This window comes from Pogona vitticeps, chromosome 1 (genome assembly GCF_051106095.1).
Source record: "Pogona vitticeps strain Pit_001003342236 chromosome 1, PviZW2.1, whole genome shotgun sequence".
Lineage (NCBI taxonomy): Eukaryota > Metazoa > Chordata > Lepidosauria > Squamata > Agamidae > Pogona > Pogona vitticeps.
Genome location: NC_135783.1, coordinates 57,438,582 through 57,458,011, shown reverse-complemented (window position 1 = coordinate 57,458,011; position 19,430 = coordinate 57,438,582). Strand labels below are relative to the sequence as shown.

At 37.3% G+C, this 19,430-nt stretch overlaps 1 protein-coding gene and 1 long non-coding RNA gene across 3 annotated transcripts in view; one reads left to right on the top strand and one right to left on the bottom strand.

Annotated features, from left to right (window-relative positions):
- RYR2 (ryanodine receptor 2) overlaps positions 1 to 19,430 on the top strand; it is a 390,793-nt gene that overhangs the window by 285,549 nt on the left and 85,814 nt on the right. For both annotated transcript variants that reach the window (XM_078383124.1, XM_078383125.1), the window contains exons 62-71: positions 403 to 467; positions 1,374 to 1,495; positions 4,733 to 4,782; positions 8,502 to 8,562; positions 11,342 to 11,580; positions 13,504 to 13,585; positions 15,199 to 15,329; positions 15,832 to 16,152; positions 17,353 to 17,593; positions 18,695 to 18,782. In XM_078383124.1, the coding sequence (XP_078239250.1) occupies positions 403 to 467; positions 1,374 to 1,495; positions 4,733 to 4,782; positions 8,502 to 8,562; positions 11,342 to 11,580; positions 13,504 to 13,585; positions 15,199 to 15,329; positions 15,832 to 16,152; positions 17,353 to 17,593; positions 18,695 to 18,782 (1,400 nt within the window). The remainder of the gene's footprint in view (positions 1 to 402; positions 468 to 1,373; positions 1,496 to 4,732; positions 4,783 to 8,501; positions 8,563 to 11,341; positions 11,581 to 13,503; positions 13,586 to 15,198; positions 15,330 to 15,831; positions 16,153 to 17,352; positions 17,594 to 18,694; positions 18,783 to 19,430) is intronic.
- LOC144585881 (uncharacterized) lies at positions 1,241 to 8,525 on the bottom strand. Its single transcript, XR_013540478.1, has 3 exons — positions 8,407 to 8,525; positions 2,000 to 2,098; positions 1,241 to 1,467 (listed from the first exon to the last, which is right to left on the bottom strand). It is a non-coding gene; the product is annotated as an uncharacterized LOC144585881 (long non-coding RNA).

Genomic DNA, 19,430 nt, shown 5'->3' with positions numbered 1-19,430 from the left:
GTCACTATGTAGATTCAAATGGACTTTTCCTGAATATTAAAAATAAAAAAGAGGAAAGGAGCCATGGTAGCAATCTCTGTGCATTGATTGTCTTGTATCTATAATAATAAAAATGAATAAAATCTGCTGAAGGGGGAGGTAATGGAGAAAGCCCTTAGAAACTAGTAATGTTTGATTGATGCTTTGTGCAGGAGACTGTGGGTATCTACTGCTTAGATTAAACCAGCTATCTTGCTGTTTTGCTGATTAAAAAGTTGAAATTTAAGTAGCACCCTGTACTTAAAAATGTGGAACATTATACAAGTGCAGTTTAGCATGATTTTGGAAACAGGACAACATGCTACAAAAAAGACTGTAACATGCTCAAATTAAATCTCCAGCATTATATCTTTTCTTATACAGATGGTGGCAGTAGAGGCAAAGGAGAACAGTTTCCCTATGAACAAGAAATCAAGTTCTTTGCTAAAGTAAAGTATATAATTAAATTTTTCTTCAACTTCCAATTGTCTTGTGCTCAAGTGCTCACTTCCAGCATACCTCTTTTATGTTAACCATTAATAAGAGACTGGTAACCAGTCACAGGACAGGGACGTGGTGGCGCTGCGGGCTAAAACCACAGAAGCCTGTGCTGCAGGGTCAGAAGACCAAGCAGTCGTAAGATCGAATCCATGCGACGGAGTGAGCGCCTGTCGCTTGTCCCAGCTCCCGCCAACCTAGCGGTTAGAAAGCATGCAAATGCAAGTAGATAAATAGGGACCACCTCGGTGGGAAGGTAACAGCGTTCCGTGTCTAAGTCACACTGGCCATATGACCATGGAAGAATGTCTTCGGACAAACGCTGGCTCTATGGCTTGGAAACTGGGATGAGCACCGCCCCCTAGAGTCAAACACGACTGGACAAAAATTGTCAAGGGGAACCTTTACCTTTACCTTAACCAGTCACAGGTATGCTGGAGGTGATGGCACAATAAATTGGAATCTCTTTCCTCCCTGGCTACAGATTGTATACCACTATGGCCATCCGCCAGCAACGCTGATAGTATAGGCAGACTGGAAGCCCCTTCTTTTTAAGCCTATATATGCTCCAAATAGAGAGGTGGGAGCTCTCCAGAGAAGGTGTGGGAGGGGTGCAGGGGGAGATGAAAAGAGGAAATTCAGTTCATAAATACTTATGGAACTTGCAGGCACCCCACCCTTCATTCCCTTGTGCTGGCTGCTCACATTTGACAGCAGCAGGAGAAATGCCTGCTATCCACAGACAGATAGCTTTAGCTGACAGACAGTAGCCCTCACAGACTCTAATGCCAGGCTATCATTGCTATAATATGGGATAATCAATGTTGAATGTTTTGTCTCTTGTATATTTATTTCAGGTTGTACTTCCTTTGATTGATCAGTATTTCAAAAACCATCGCTTGTATTTCCTCTCGTCAGCAAGCAGACCTCTCAGCAGTGGTGGGCATGCTTCTAACAAGGAGAAAGAAATGGTGACAAGGTAAAGATACAGTAAAATATAACAGCTGATTAGCTTATTATGAAACACAGGCAAATTTATGGGCATACAAAGTGATGGAAGAATCATTAGTTTTACAGAAAGTTATCTGCTTCAGATGGTGATCACAGCAATTTTAGCTAGTTCTTTCATTCAGAAAGCAGAGCCAAGGTAATCACACAAATTTCTCTCAAGAGTTTTGTGTGTGTGTGTGTGTTTGTGTGTGTATGTGAGAGACGGGGGGGAGAGAGGGAGAGAGAGAGAAGACTTAAAATGCAAAGCTGGTGGTACAAGACTGAGCACCTTTTTTCACAATCTTGCTTTTCAGAATGGTTGTTAGTAGTTTTGTGAAACAACCTGAATCTATTTTTCTTTTGAAAAATTAAAGTGTAATTCATGTTTTAGTATAATTTCAAGTTTTTCAGGTAAATGACATTAAAATTACAGATAAGCTTCTGGCTCCTTTCCCAGATTTACGGATATGGGCATATATAAAAGAAAATTTACCTTTACACTGTCCTGGCAATAAATAGTCTAAATACTAGGTGCCATTTCACACCTTTCTTCTCTCATTGCATTATCAGCGTAGTTTGTATGTGATCCTTGCTGTGGGAAGAAAGGCAACAACATGTTTTTATCTTATTTTGTTATGGTATTGTTTCACATTTCATTGAGAACCATCCTTTGATTTGTTTAGTTAAAGGACAACATTTAAGTGTGTTAAATAAATTTAGCTTTAACTTACTAGTTTGAAGAATCTCGTAATTAAAATTCATTCAGAATTAGAAGATTATAGAGAATGTACTTCCCTTCCTCTTTGATACTCATCAACAGAGAATCTTTCTTTAAACCTGTGTCAGGCTTATAAAATGGAGAAAAATTTGTCAACTGATTGTTTTTGTTGCACCTTTTGGACATTTATATAGTGCACTACAGAGTGATCCTATTTCACTCATATATTTATTTAAAATATTTTTATCCTGCTTTCTCCTTAAAAAGAACCCAAGGCAGCTTACATAATTAAAAAGACAATATTTAAAAGCTAAAAACAGTAGGTATACAAATATTAAAAAAGAATTAAAGAAGTATGACATTAAAAACAGTAATAAAATCAGTAGTAAAACACATTTAAAACAACAGAGTACAATAATCCATTAAAAAACTTAAGAGAGTTTTGCATTTTCCTTTGAGAATAATAGGGATATGAACATCTGGTGTTAATTTACATACGTCTGTTTAATTTATCGTAAAATATGGAGAAAATAATTGCAAATAGAAACTGTTCTATCAGATTAGGCATCCTTCAGTCTTGAGAGACTATGGTAACGTGCTCTGTATGGAGGACTTGGAACAGCATCTAGGACTTGGAACAGCATCTAATGTGGCTGAGGAGGCCAATTCGAGAGTGACATATTGAAATCCAAAGTTGAAAACAATTTGTATATTTTTTTTCCAGATTCCAAATCAGAATTTTAAAAATATGTAAGCTGCTGGTTCTCTTAAATAACAACAGCCACAACAGCGGTTAAAATATTAGTGCTATCAATCATATAATGCAACATCTTCCTCTTCCATTTGGAATGCGTCATATTTATATTTTGGCTGAAATCCAGTCGTAAGTCACTCTAGTATAGGTTCATTGAATCGGTATGGATTTGGTAAGTCAGCTCTTCTGTAAGTACTATTGATTCAACAGACCTACTCTATTTGCAACTTACTACTGAATTTCAGCCAACGATTCATTAACATTCCCAATATTGTACTTCTGAAGAGTGATATTTTGACAGCTAATATATACTCACATAAATAGAGGTACCTAATAACTGATATTCTAGCCAATGGTGGCCTGATCCATATATTCCACTTAACATCACCTCACATGGAGGGTAGTTTTTCACATGCCTATTTACTTTTAAAAGTTGTTTTCATGCCAAAACATGGGCAGTATACATTTCTGGAAGAAATCTGGGCTCTAACTCTTCTTTTGATGTATTGGGTATCAACATTTGATACACATTTTTATCACTTGAGAACTATACCATGTTTATTTCCAAATGTAAATTAAACTAGTTGTATATATATATATATATATATGAAATCTCATAATATGGCAGCTGTTAAGACCATAATTCTTTCATACAGAAGACTGATCCAAGATAGTAACTTCTTTCTCTGGTACCTGTGAAAAATACTTTGTGGATGATTTCTTGAAAATAGAAAAATTCCATGAGTTTCCTGTCATCACTGAAAATGTAACATAATAAGTGGGGTGGGGGTGGAGAGTAACTTAAATTTCCTGTAGCCCTCTCATAGTTATTTTACAAATATTAATTATTTTAAAAAATACTGGTTATTTTATATGGCCCATTTTAGCAGTAAACATAGTTCATGTTTATTTAAAGGTAGGATTTTAACAATTCATGCTGTATAGCATCCATCTAGTGCCTACGGCTGAAAGGCATTGGCCAGTGAAATGAGATGGTGATTGATTTGGGAGCAATAATTTTTTTACTCACCCGAAAAGACAGCAACTGAGAAGAACAATTAAAAACAAGTAATCCTTTTCATCATTGGGAACTTGTGGGGGGACGAGGCATGGGACAGAGAAATCTTTAATTATTGAATATTGCCAAGGATGACTTTAACAGGGGCAACAATTTTCAGCAATATCCCTTATCCCATCCCTTGGCCCCTACAGCTTGCCAACAATGAAAAGGATTACTTGGGACCCATAGGAGCTTTGTAGCAGGAGGAAGAAATGTTTCATTAAAAAAAAAACCCTGCTGCAGAACATATATGAACTGGGCTTTGGTTAGTAGGTATTACCATCATCAAATATTTGCACTGACTCAATTGTTTTTTTCTCCCACCTTCTTCCTCTCCTTTGCTTTTAAAGCTGTAGTAGTATATTCTTATAGTATCCTACTGACTGCATTTTACTTCATAATGTTTCAGCAATTGTTTCTGATTGGAATTTTATGATGAATTTTTAAATGATATATCGCTTTGTTATCAGTTTTTATCTCTTCCCTTAATCATAATATTTGCATACATAACCATGTTTATTAAAGGGCTGCTCTTAGAAACATTAATAGCACGTTCAGTCCTATAATCAGCCCAGAGATTGAATTCTTCTTGCAAAACATCATATTGCTTTCCCTGCTCATGTATCAGCTGTTACTTTTCTTCCTTTATTTCCTTCTTCCCTCCTTTCTCTCTTTTTTTATACCTTGCCTTCAGCCTATTCTGCAAACTTGGAGTACTTGTCAGGCATAGGATTTCACTGTTTGGTAAGGAGACCCTTGACAAATACTTGTGTGAGCACCCTTTGATTTTCTTTGCCATTATTTGCAACTGCAAGTGTGCTGCTTTGATGCATGATGCATGAATGCATGGCCAAGAGCAAGATCTTTGTGATCTTTCTGGATTACTAATAATTCTCAAAGGTAATTTATCACAATTATTTTTAAAGGGTTTTTTTTACAATATAAAGAATGATAAAGAAGTACATTATAGACTACTAATCAGGCATTGTTTATGGAGATGTCATATCAGTGTATTCTGTTTCATATGTAAATGGTCACTGATATTCTACGCGGCTGACTGAGGTTTCCATAACCATGCATTTATGAACCATGTAGTGCTCCTTGATCCAGTAAGCATTCTCTCTGCTCCACCATCCAGTTGAGGTATTTTATTTGTGGGGATCCTTATGCCGTGTACTAACAAAGCATGTTAGTAGATCCATTCCTCTGCTTTTTTGTACATTCAAGCCTGCATGGCATACATGTGTGGACCATGCAGATTAGCAGAATGGGTCTGCTGGTGCATTCCCATAGTTCACAAGGTGTTATGTATGAAATACTGTACAATCCTATTGGAGATATTTTTCCCTAACCTTTAGGAAATTAATTTGAAAGGCTATATCCTCAGTCATCTTATTTGTATGTCTCTTCTAATGCAAGATCATAGACATTAATGTTAAGAGCAATGAAGGTTTGAAGGTTCATAGGGTGAATCTTGGATATTTCAAGTGTACATTTGAAATGGTTTACTGATACGTTTTAGGAATGAGTGCATTTTAGATTCTCATAGTCCTTAGTAAACCATGCAGATATAATTAATGTAAAATAAAAGCATTCGTCAAGAATACAAGCAGTTGTTGCGAATTTTTGGCATGGTACCAATAAATTGAATGTAGTCATTCTACTTTAATTACATTAATTGTCAATGTCCTAAGCAACACAGTAAAAATGCTAATACGGGCACTATTACGTATATGGAGTTCTTTTAACCCTTTTCCATATCTACCTTTTATAAAGGAAAACATTAAAGCTCCTGGGAAAATGAAAGGGTTAGATGAAGATTAGTACCTGTGAAAGATCTTTAGGAAATGAGATATTACCCAGATACCTGTAGTGCAGTCATTGTACATACAGCAGTTAATGTGTATATTCCCCAGTAATTATATATCAGTGAATGACGAACTTCATGTTAGTTGTACCTCTTGATCTTAGTACTTTGTCCTAAATCTCAGCTTTCAATTGCCACAAATTAAAAAGCCAGTGTAGGCATTTGCTATTACACACCAGTTGTGTAACTAGTGGTCCAAACCCTGTTGCTTAGTGTAATGAATTGGGTAGTTTACAACAAAGGAAAAACAAACAATCCATCAAGTTAAAATAAACCACACAAACAATAGCATAAGATTGAAAATGCACAAATTACAACTTAAAAGCAGAATGTGAGGCATATTGAAAAATCAGGGTGGGTAATCGAGAATGGCCTCTATGAAAAGAACCTGTTTTCAGGCTCCTTTTAAATGATAGGAGGGAGGGGGGGAGACAGGCATAACCACCAGGGAGTGCTGGTTCTGGAAAATGATTTCCTGGCCTCCTTCAGAATAGCCACCTGAGAGAGTATCATCTGGGTGGACCTAGTGGTGTGGACCTAGTGGTGGGAAAAGATGCTCTGACAACATCTACTTGGAGGGCTTCCACATGTTTTAGAATAAATGGACTGTACCCATGAAACACCACACTGAGAGAAACATGTTAATCTTAAAGATGCTGCAGTACTTTTGTTGTCGTTGTTGTTGTTCCTGCTGAAATAGAGTAGTATAGCTACTTTTCTGAAACAATGAGTTATGCTCTTTCTTGTAAAGTGAGGCCTGAATCCAGTTTGCAGTCTCGGCTAGAGAATCATTGAATCAACTGCCAAGAAAATGCTCAATTAAATCTTACTGGCCAACATCCTATTGGGGATTTGCATTCGTGCAGATATTAGTTGCATAAAATCAGTGCTGCAAATTGCCATGCATTAATTATTTGCCATTCACATTCCTGATATCATGGCAAGTCACACAATAGGCATGTAAACAGGCATGTGAATGGCAATTCATTAATTAGTGACAATTTGCTCAAATGGTTTACACCATTACTCTTAGACCCAGGCTGCAGTGCACATGTGCACTTCCATCCTCCTCTTGGTCTTCCCCCATCCTCTCACTTTCGCCCATTCTCTTTAATGTGTTTCCTTGTATCTGATATTTCAGAGCTGATCCTGGAATAGATCTCCCATGGATACAGGGGGATTATTATAGTTACTCAACAGTTAGTTCAGGTTCTACTTTAGAGGAACAAATGGATTCAAGCCATGTATTATGACAGATTTTGTTTTTTAATGCTCATATGTGCTCCAGTAAGAATTTACATTCTCTTATGACATTATTTGCATTTAGGTTTTAGGTTATTCTATGTTACAGATTTGCTGAGATGTCACCCATATAGTTAAGCTTTTTAGTCACTTCTCTTCTGGAAATTTTATGAAGAATTCTGTGTAAAAGAAAGAATTCTGCATCAGATTGAAATCTTTTAGCTTTATTATAGCATGTTTTAAGAAACTGTTAAGCTGAATTGCCAGATGAATTAGTTTTATCTACCTTCTGAAATAATGTAGTTTGCTATGTTTCATATTAATGATTTTCTTTATGTCATCAAAGTAATGTGCAGGTTTTATTCTGCTCTTACCATGATGCAGAATCTCACACAAACATAAAAAGAGAAAGTAGTTTCATTCACTTTCAAGGGGCGCTACATTTTGTCAATACTTTCTACTCTTAGATGATCATACAAAGCCAGTGAAGTTGGAGAAATACATAAACCCTTTGCATGAACCTAATTAGCTCCTTGAATTTAAACCATAATCTGTTTTTGTGCCTAAGACAGTGTGAACACTTACAAGAGCCATTGATTTCAGAGGAAATCACTTAAACATGTTCTTCACTTTCCCACTAAAATCAAGATCATGTGCTTATCTATAATTGACTTGTATCCTTTGTATTTACTTCTTTGTATCAACAAAAAAGTTTATTGAGCACTTTGATATACAGTAGTTTCACAAGAAGCTCCAGGAGAGGTTCTTGCCTCATTAAAGGAAGAGGGACCATTGATATTTCTCATATTTGCTTTTTTGCAATTCCCACATTTTAATGAAAAAAGATTTCTGTTGAAGACAGAAGTTGCAACAAAATACTGTACTAATTTGCAGAGCTCATTGCTTTAGTTATTTGTTATCGGGAAACTGTATACTGTACCTACTGGCACATAGTATAGCAGTTATACTTTATAGAATAGCAAAAAGAATTCCAGATTTTATACAGTCATACAAAGAGTGAGGAAAAAAGTCTGGTGTTAGTGCTTTAAATTAGATTCCAGTGTTGCCCTTACTGTAATGTTTGTTCAGTTTAATTGCATTTTAAAGCCACAAAATATGCTTTGAATTGTTCACTATATCCATTAACTATGTTTTGTCTGCTTCAGCCAGTTGTGTGGTGATATATCATTGTTTTTATCTCTGGCATCTGTTAGAAAGATTGCAGCAATAATTCAATAAAGATAATGTTCAATTCTTACTTTTCTACTGCGCATGTTTGTACCAGTTAATTCACCAACATTGAAATTAGAGAACTATAACACAAGATCTCTCTTTTTGATCCATCTCTGCTTAGGAAATGATGCAACTTCAATAGTCAATTGTCTTCATATCTTGGGTCAGACTTTGGATGCAAGGTAAAATGCTAACTAAACAGAGTTTGTTAAACATTTCCCAGAATGAGTCAGAACTGATTTGGAACAGAACGTTCACAGTATTGTGACTATCATATAATCTGAAATAATACATGCAGTTAACGAGTTAACTGTGAGGGAACAGTCAGGGTAAAGATGTAATTAACAGTAATTATGTGCTGTAAAATTTATTTTAATTTATGAGGACCCTGTTCAGGGTTTTCTTGGTACAGAGATTACTCAGGAGTAGACATGGGGACAATTTTTTTTAAAAAAACAAATTGTAGTATTCATTAAAAATCACTGATTCGTTAAATATTCATCCCTTTGTATTTGTAGGTTCCAGAGACCCCAACAAATACAAAGAGACAAATATTTGCCCATTTTTATTCATCCCCCATATGAGGAGAGGGAAGCTAGCCTTCCCTCTCTGCCTACGGTTTTCTCACTATGCCTATGGGCCCACCTATCAGCTGATTGGCAGGCCCATAGGCAGCCAGGCAGCTTCACAGTCAGCCACCTCTACAGCTTGTCCCCTGCTACTCCCTACCTCATCTGCTGCCGCTATCTGCTGCTGCCCAGTGCTACCACCATCCATCACCCCCACTCCGGTGGCCTCCGCAGCCATGGCCTGCTATAAGGGACTCTGACTGCCCTTTGCAAAGATGGCAGCTATGGCTTCTCTTAGGCAGGGAAGCTGCAGCCACCATCTTTGCAAAAGGCAGCCTGCATTCCCTTAAGGCAGGCCACAGTGGCGGAGGCCATCGCAGCAAGTGGTGGTGGATGGTGGCTGCAGAAGCCGCTGTGGCGCAGGTTGCTGCAGGTGGTGGTGGTGGAGGCAGAGGCGGCACAGACTGTGGACCCATATGACAGCAGCCAATGTAAGGAGGTGACAGGGCAGTGGGAAGGGGGAAGGGGGGCAGGTTGTGGGGGGTGGGTAAGCTTTTATTTTTTTTACAACCTTTGGCTGTCTAAAAAACCCTCCAAATGAGCAAACTGTTTCATAGAAATTTTGGTGGTAATTTCCTTCTTCTGGAAGCACCCTGGGATTATACAATTTGCCCAAGGCTACACAGGCTGGCCCTTTTCCTGGGATGCAGATTGGAAATTAAACTCCCACCCTCTGCCTCTGCAGTCAGATACCTAATTATCCAGCCAACATAATTGCCTCCACTCCATTGAAAACATTAAAATTAATTATACCTTTAAGAATGTTGGATGCATTCCTTAATTCAGTTGTGACATTTCTAAATATTACACATCCTTGGGTGAAATGAACACATAATCTCTAACCTAACTACTTTCTCAAGCAGGACTGACTTGTGCTTATGTACTAAAATAAACTCATCATTGGAAACATTACCTAACTTCATCTCAATGTACTGAATGTATATAACGGATGGGTCTACAGAAGCATGCAGCATTAGTTCCGTTCCAGCTATACAATCACCCAGCATCAAAAGGTTTTCTGCAGCTTAATCACTTGCATTTCTAACAGTCGCACATGGTTTCCTGAAAAAATCATGGAAATAATGCAAATGCAGAAGCAGGTGATACCTTTAATCAGCCCTTAAGAATATAAAACAAAAAGACAAAAAACCCAAAAACAAATAGCAAGCTTTCAATAATAAATCATCTTCTTCAAGGCTGTGCATCAAGTTCTTGTGGGAGGTTCCAAACTTCTGTGCTGTTTTTAATATTCCTGATTCACCTGGTTGATCGTGTAGAGGCCAAGTCAGCTTCTTAGATGGTAGCAGCTGCAACATGCATGTTGGTTTCAAGCTCTTCTTCAGCTAGCAATTTGGAATTTATGACCCATCTCTTAAATCAGAGGACAGTCACAGGCAATCTGCCCCCTCCCTTCTCTTTTTCTGCCTTTTTGAAACTGGAAGAGTTTCTCTTTATCTTGAGGAAGGAAGACTGCCCAGTTAACATGGCCTGCCTCTAACAGAGTTGGGATTAGGAATTTAGTTAAATTACCAGTAACAGTCAATTTAAACCAGATTAAAGCCAAATAAATAGTTTTACCTGGTGGATGCTCTGTTTAGCATGCAGTACTGCTTGTTTGGTATCAGGAGTTCATGATGTCCGAGAAGTCACGTTGGTCTTCAGTTGATGCCTTGAACGGCCATTTTATGGTATCTTACAGTTTCGGAAAAAGACCACACGGTCATGGAAACAATACAGCTGATACTTTTAATCGACCATTAAGAATATAAAGCAAAATACACAAAAAAGAGAAAGAAAACGGCATAGTTTCCTGTTGGTCTGTTCCTACTCCCCTGTGCCCTCTGCCACATTATAGATTGTTAGCCCTTTGTGACAGAGACCTATCTTCTGTAATGTGTCATGCAGAGGGATGGTGCTGAAGGAAGGAAGGAAGGAAGGAAGGAAGGAAGGAAGGAAGGAAGGAAGGAAGGAAGGAAGGAAGGAAGGAAGGAACATCACAATATATCTTAAGATACCATTGATGAGAAATTGTGATGTGACTGTAATCTCAATAAAGATGTTAACCTACCTTATTGGTTCAAGTTAGTCAAATTTATCAATGACACTTGCATATATATGAAAGGATACAATTTTGGCCAGTGAAGCATGACTAGTGCTCTAAATAGGTGGGTTTCTGTTGTCTTATTGTGACATTTCTGTAACTGCTTACATTGGTTGTAGTGGGGTCCTACACAGAATGTCAGTGTTAAAAGTAATGTATATTAGTAGAAGTATTGTATAGTTTTCATTCGTTACCAGAGTTAATGTTATTTTATTGGTATATGACATATAGGACTGTGATGAAAACAGGTCTGGAGTCTGTTAAGATGGCTTTGAGGACCTTTTTGGATAATGCCGCAGAAGATTTAGAGAAGACAATGGAAAACCTAAAGCAAGGGCAATTCACGCACAGCAGAAGCCAGCCAAAAGGAGTGACACAGATAATTAACTACACCACTGTGGCTCTTTTGCCAGTCTTGTCTTCATTGTTTGAACATATTGGACAGCATCAATTTGGAGAAGATCTGATATGTACGTATTCATGTAAAAATATAAATTAATTTTTTTCTACTAAAATTCTTCATTATGTTGTGTTTAAAGTCATTAAAGCCTTCTAATATACCACACAACAGTACATGTAATTATTTTGTGCATTTATTTTCTTTGGAATTAAGAGATTGTATTGGCTAGTCCAAATGCGATTTGCCCTTTGAGATTGCACCAACAAAAGCTTTAGGAAGTAGTGTAGGCCCATTGAATCAAAGTAACTTAAACAGAATTTGACTCACCAAATCCCCACTGATGCAGTAGGCCTACTCTACTTGTGATTTACTACTGAATTTTAGCCAATTTTTGCTGCAGAAAGAGAAGTAAACTCTTAGATGAGAATCCTATTGAAGAAAGCATGCAAATGTTTTCTTCCCACTAGTGGGCAGTCCTTCCCAAGATTGGTTCCATAATTAATGAGTGTGTGCTGCAAAGTAAGTTCTGATATACAGCAATGCTGCCCAGGATTTTCTAGGTAGAGAACACTCAGAAGTGGTTTACTATTTTCCTCTTCTGGGGGCCTCCCGGGACTGTGCAGCTTGCCCAAGGCCACACAGTCTGGCTGTCCTAGAATGAATGCATAGTGAGGAATTGAACTCCCAGCTGCTGGCTCCACAGCCAGTTACCTAACTCAGTGACCTAGCCAGCGAGCTTGGTTGTGAAAATTGGCACTTGCCCAGTTGCACAACTGATTGCACAAAAAACAGCCTACTGATGGTGGGGACATTTGTGTGATTGCTCTTCTGCATGAGTTTTTTCCCCCAGACAGGATTCTGATTTTAAAGGACACAGCTGAAGGAATATTACATCTTAATTTGTTTAATTATGTATCTAGAAAAAAGAAATAAATAATACATTATCCCTTGTAGCATATTTTATGATTAACATTATATCTTAAGTAAATGGTAATTAACTTTACACAGTGGGGTCTTGACTTGAGAACTTAATCCGTATTGGAAGGTGGTTCTCAAGTCAAAAAGTCTGTAGGTCAAGTCTCCATTGACCTACAGTGCATTGAAAACCGATTAATCCCGTAACAGGCCGTTTTTGTTCCATTTTGGGTTTTTTCTGGTCTGTAAGTCAAATCTCAGTCTGCAAGTCAAACCTAAATTTTGCGGCCAGAGAAGTCTGTAACTCAAAAAGTCTGTAAGTCAAGCCGTCTGTAAGTCAAGGGTCCACTGTATCTTGTTAAATTTGATAATTAACTTTATATCAACAAGTTTATATCATAAAGTGGTGGAAACACAGATAAAAATAACAGCATCCCAAATCCTGTGGATGCAATTTTTTTCTGTATCCTTCCCTGACTTTATGTCTTTATTCATATTATGACTTTATTCCTATGAAATATGCAAAGACAGCATATTTCATAGGAAGTCAGAAGGGAACATCTGGAGCATGGGGCAACAATACAAAAAGATCTCTTCCTGTCATATCCAGGTTGGACAGCTCTTCCAGTTAGTGGGTTTAAAAGGGCAGTCCTGGATGACATTAGTTGGGGCAGCAGTTCATACAAGTAGAGGAAGTCCAATAGATGCGTTGATCCCAAGTCATGTAAGGTTTTAAAGTTTAGCAGCCAACACCTTGAACTGAACCATTGGCAGCCAGTATAGCTGCTACATAATAGCTGTCATGTGATAGTTACAGAAGACATCTGCCTTGCTACTACATGTTGTACCAGCTGAAGCTTCTGAGTTATCTTGAAAGGTAGCCCCATGCAGAAGGAATTAGTCTAATCTCAAAGTTCTGAATCAGTATGAATCACACTTTCTGTTCAGGACTGATGTGTAATACTTTCTTTTTCCTTAGCTATAAATTATTTTGTGAGAGGTTTTGTAGCTTCTTCCTATTTGTTTTGTATGGATAGCATGCAATGCATTAAAAATGTTTTCTTACTTTCTTCTGTAGTGGAAGATGTTCAGATTTCTTGTTACAGAATACTGAGTAGCTTGTATGCTCTGGGAACCAGCAAGAGTATCTATGTGGAGAGGTAAGGGTGACTCAGAATTCACAACATGAAAATACGTAATTCACTTTTAGGATGTAAGTATAAACTTGTTGAAGTCTTGCAATTTTTAGCCATTTTAATGAACAATTTACTTATCACATTGAAGTAGTCTACCTTAAATGTCACCTGAACATACAGTGGTGCCTCGCTTAGCGACGTGAATCCATTCCGGAAAAATGTTGCTAAGCGATTTCATCACTAAGCAATTTTTAAAAGCCCATAGAAATGCATTAAAAAGCGATTAATGCATTCCTATGGGCTTAAAAACTCACCTTAAGCGAAAATCCTCCATAGCGCTGCCATTTTTGCTGCCTCTTAAGCGAAGAAAAACAGCGGGTGGCCATTTTGTTTTCCTGGCAGCCATTTTGAAACCACCAATCAGCTGTGCGAAAATGGGCGCTTTGCAATGATCGCTTCCCCGCAATCATCGCAAAGCGAAAAAAGCCCATAGGGACCATCGCAAAGCGATCGCTTTTGCGATGGCAAAAAGTCCATTACAAAACGATTTTGTCACTCAATGGAGCAATCGCTATGTGAGGCATCACTGTATATCATTATAGTTAATAACCATTTTTTTTAAAAAAAAAAATCTTCACAGCTGGAGAACCAAGTTTAGGTATCCTCACAGTCCCTTCTGACCAGTGTTGTTTTATGAGATTCTGCTAGAGCACTGGTTCTCAACCTTGAGTCCCCAGTTATTCTTGGACTAAAGCTCCTAGAAGCCTTCACCACTAGCTGTGTTGGCCAGGATTTCTGGGTGTTGTAGTCCGAGAGCATTTGAGGACCCGAGGTTGGTAACCACTGCACTAGAGGTACAGGTTTTCCTCACCTGACAAGGATGCTGAAATAGAATAATGTAAGAATAATGTAATAAAACGATTTTCCCTTGATTTTAGTAATCTCCTTTCTGTATTCTCCACTGAGTACTGTATAGGATCTTTTTAATATGCAGTATCACATATGTCTCTCGAAGATTGTAACCAAAGGTTCTGTTTTTGGTGCTGCTGCCCCTTTCATTACATATGCTGCTACATGGGGTCACTAGAATTGTAGTGATAATGACTCATTATGATTGTGATGATAATGATTAAATTCATTTGAATAATAATTGGAACAACACTTAAATCATTTCCCAACTATTTGTCTTGCATCCATCAAAGGAAATAAATAAATCCTTAAAACTAATAATAATCCGAATAGCAAAATGTGTAAATCTATAAATGAAGGTCTGTTTCTTATAATCAAATATTTGTGTTGACTGTATGTATTCCAAAACCTTTACAAAGTTTTCCTATTTTCTAGTATCCTATTTCTAGATTCCCTCCTTCCTGCTTGATTTCTTATGAAATGTGGTAGCATATGTAACTACTGATAATTTGATTCCTCAGTGATGTGACTGTTGGATTAGTCAGGAGCTACTCTGTACCAAGATATACTCAGTAGGCTTTATGTTTTATTTGAATAATAATTATCTAACAAACTGCTTGGGAAGCTTAGAATTCTTAATACAAAAGAGAAAACTAACTATAGCAAACTATTAATGCGCTGAGCTAAAAACATATTTTTAAAAATGTGATGTATTCTTCTACTTCCAGGCAGCGGTCAGCATTAGGTGAATGCCTTGCTGCTTTTGCTGGAGCCTTTCCTGTGGCATTTTTAGAAACTCACCTGAACCATCACAACATGTGTTCTATTTACAATACTAAGACTACAAGAGACAGATCAGGTGTGTAAAATGGGTGTAAATATAAATATCTTTAAAAGTTGAATTTTATGAGTTGTTAAAAGCTTAATGCCCTGTGTATGTAATTGCTGTTGATATTGCCCATTATTGGGGAAGACTATCTGGCATATTTATTAATCGTACATCTTTATTTCTGTCACAAACAAAAAAGAGAATGCTTAGATCAGTAATATTTCATTAAGCCCTGTGTTTGAGAGGAATAGTTAAAGAGGCAGAAAGAGAGGCATAAAATCATGGTACGGAATTAGTTTCAAATGTAGAATAAGAATATTTGCTTTTATTTTTTAGTTTTAGTTTTCAGGTCCTTTGCATTTTGTACTGTAAAGTTTAGTAATTGTGCTAAAGAGTAAGTTCAGATGATTTCATCATATGGCTAAAGGTAAAAACTAAAATGCGAATGAGATATCCTTCAGTAATATGAATTGAAGGAAAGCTCTCACCGTAGTAAATACATAACAACTATATTGTTACGTTGTTTTTCCAGGTCTCATCTTACCAAACAGTGTAGAAGAACTTTGTCCAAACATTCCTTCGTTAGAGAAGCTAATGGAAGAAATTGTAGAATTAGCTGAGTCTGGCATTCGTTACACACAAATGCCTCATGTAATGGAAGTTGTGTTGCCCATGCTTTGTAGCTACATGTCCCATTGGTGGGAGCATGGGCCAGAAAACAGTCCTGACAAAAGCGAAATGTGCTGCACTGCTTTGACTTCAGAGCATATGAATACCCTTCTGGGAAACATCCTGAAAATTATATACAACAATTTGGGAATAGATGAGGGAGCCTGGATGAAAAGATTAGCAGGTAAGGTAATAGAATATTGACAGACATTACTTGGTTCACTTTTGCTTGTATTCCTTTGCTCGGTATTACCTTGAGTTTTTGAACTAAAAAAAAAGAGTACCCTGTTTCCTTGAAAATAAGACCTAACCTGAAAATAAGCCCTAGTAGATTTTTCAGGATGCTCGTAATATAAACCCTAGCCCAAAAATAAGCCCCAGTTAAGTGAAACCCTGCCCTCCACCACTGTGCAGCAACCATAAGAAGATGACGTAACTGCATTTGAATAAATGTAGATTGTTGTACATGAAAAAAAATAAAACATCCCCTGAAAATAAGCCCTAATGCGTTCTTTTGGAGCAAAAATTAATATAAGACCCTGTCTTATTTTTGGGGAAACATGATACACTGTGTTCTTAAAGAAATGGATCAGTATAAAGAAGGATTATTTCAATAGAAGTATTATGAATTGAGTTTAAGAGGATAAATAGAGAGGGAGACAAGCAAGGTAGAGACAATATTATTCAGGATGATTAGAGTGGCCATTGTTCTGTTACTAGTCTCAGCTAGAACAGACACATTGAAAGCAAAGAAAAGTACGGTATGCTGCTTATGTACCTTCCTGTAGCGCTTAAAGCAATCTTTGGGCGGTTGATAACTTAATTATGCAGGCTACACACTCCACCCCCTTGAGCTGGTTACTTAATTTACTAACCTGGGAGGATGGAAGGCTGAGTCAACCTTGAGCTGGCTACCTGAGTCCATTGGGATCAAACTCAGGTCAGTTGCTGAATGATAACTTATATATATATATATATATATATATATATATATATATATATATATATATATATATATATATAAAAGTTATCATTCAGTCTGTCATTCAGTCCACTGACTGCATGTTTCCATCATACCTGGAACTAGCGATAGGATACTGACCAGTGTGTGAATGGTTGAATTAATAGAGAAGAGAAAGAAGAAATGGCAAGATTTGTAAACAAACAAACAAACAAGCAAACCCCAAAAACTGTAAGTAGAAAAGAAGTAAATATGGTAGTTTCCATATTTGCATGCATTTGAGATGATAGCAACAATCAAAGCTCTCACAGTGGCAAAGAGATTTGCAGAGAGGAAGTAGAAGCTGTTCTACATTAGACCAATTGTGAAATAGTTTATTGTGTTATGGTTTCATATATTAATATGCTATGATTCCTTACATAGTTTTTTCTCAGCCTATCATAAGCAAAGCAAAGCCCCAGCTCCTGAAGACACATTTTCTACCACTGATGGAAAAGCTGAAGAAAAAAACTGCAGTGGTTATATCTGATGAAGAGCACTTAAGAGCAGAAGGCAGGGGTGATATGTCTGAGGCTGAACTCCTTATCCTGGATGAGTTCACTACATTAGCACGGGACCTTTATGCTTTCTATCCATTATTGATTAGATTTGTGGACTACAACAGGTATATGCAAAAGTAGTTTATGAATGACTTTGGAGCTTCTCTTTGAATTGTGCGTTTTTGATTTCATGAATTTCTGATACACAAATTGCATTCTTGCATCTGCCAGAAAGATTGACTGAGCCAAGCTTAGTTTGTAACTGGAATGTGCACTCCTCAAATCAGGATTAGGACATTTCACATCTCCTCACAGGGGGAATCATGTGATGAGGTAACAGGTAAAACTGTGTTTTAAATGCTGAATAGTTTTGAAGGGGAACCACAGGATTGTTCTAAATATAGTTAGTTAATCTAAAGAGGACATACTAATTGGCTTGCTGCATGCCATTTTTAGCCTAGTAATAAAATACAGCACTGTGTACAGACAATTATGTATTCAGTCACAATGTGACTAATCCAAATTTAACCCAGTTTAGAGTTTTCCAATTCATGTCATCAGATGCTGTTGAGTCTTACTGATCCCAGTACATGGCCAGTAATCTGGGGTGACAGGAATGGTATCCAAACAATATATGAAAGCCCAAAATTGGGAACTGCTAACCCAGTGGCATCCATGATTAGTGGAATTTAAATGCTGGCTCTTAGCTTTTCCTGGTTTCAGTCTAGTGCACTAACCACTACCCCACATGGACTCTATTTTTTATTTCTGCTGCTTGTGTAAGGAAGGCCTGCCATATTAACAAATGAAATACAATTCTGGGTGGAGTTGAGCACTGGAGTGCATAAGCATTAAATAAATAGCCTTTTTACCCATTAACTATTTTTCTATTCCAAATTATTCCAAACTTTTTTCCTTTGTGGATATATAATTTGAAGGACTTGTCTGGATGAGAGGATACTAATATTTTGTGAAGATGTCCTAATGCTTGTCTCGTACCTTGATCTGTAAAACTGGTCTTTATTACAGGAGAAGGAAGCTAGAGAACAAACCTACTTTTAATGTAGAAAATCTAGAAAAGCCTTTCTGGTAGATGGTTAAAAAACAGACAAAAATTCATTAGTTAAATTAGTTGGAATAAATATACACTGCTTAGCATGTGCTCTGTGAAAATAATGTAAATTGCTTTATGTGGAAGACTGACAGTTTTCTTTATTCAATTTCAGAGCAAAGTGGCTAAAAGAACCAAATCCAGAGGCTGAGGACCTGTTCCGTATGGTTGCTGAAGTATTCATTTACTGGTCAAAATCCCATGTAAATTATTTCTTTTTCTTTTTTTTGATAGTGTAACCAAATGAACATCACTTTAACAATATGAGTACAGAGGATAAAGACAGACGCAGACTATGAGAGGAACCCTCTCTATAGGTTCTGGATGCTGTTTTGTCCCCATTGCAATCTGCATTCATTGTGGCACTTCACTTCCACCATAATGGCAGCTGAGTAAATGGCAGTTGGGGATGCTACTGATGAAGAGTTCAAGCAATAAGGAAGAAGCCATGTTCTGCTTTCCTCAACAGTTTCCAAATTAAAACTTGTTCACTATGTCCCATAGGGTCCAGTGGGAGGCGCTAAGATTCAAACCTGTTCCAGTGTGCACAGGTCTCTGCACCATGCTTGAGTATCAGGGATCCCATGCCTTACAGTTGTCCACTGGGTAATTCTTGTTGGGGAAGGTTTTCCACAAACAATAAAAAAGTGATATGTTTTCTAAAGTGATGGCAGTTGTTACTTGGATCTTAAGGTATATTTTCTGACTATATTATAAAATGACTCAAAACAGCTGCAGAAAGTATTACATAAGTTCTAATGCCATGTTTTTAAATTTTTTTTGAAAATCCGACTATCAGCTGTTTTGAGCATTGTTAAGCGAAAAATTGGTTCCCAAAGCAGGGAACCGAT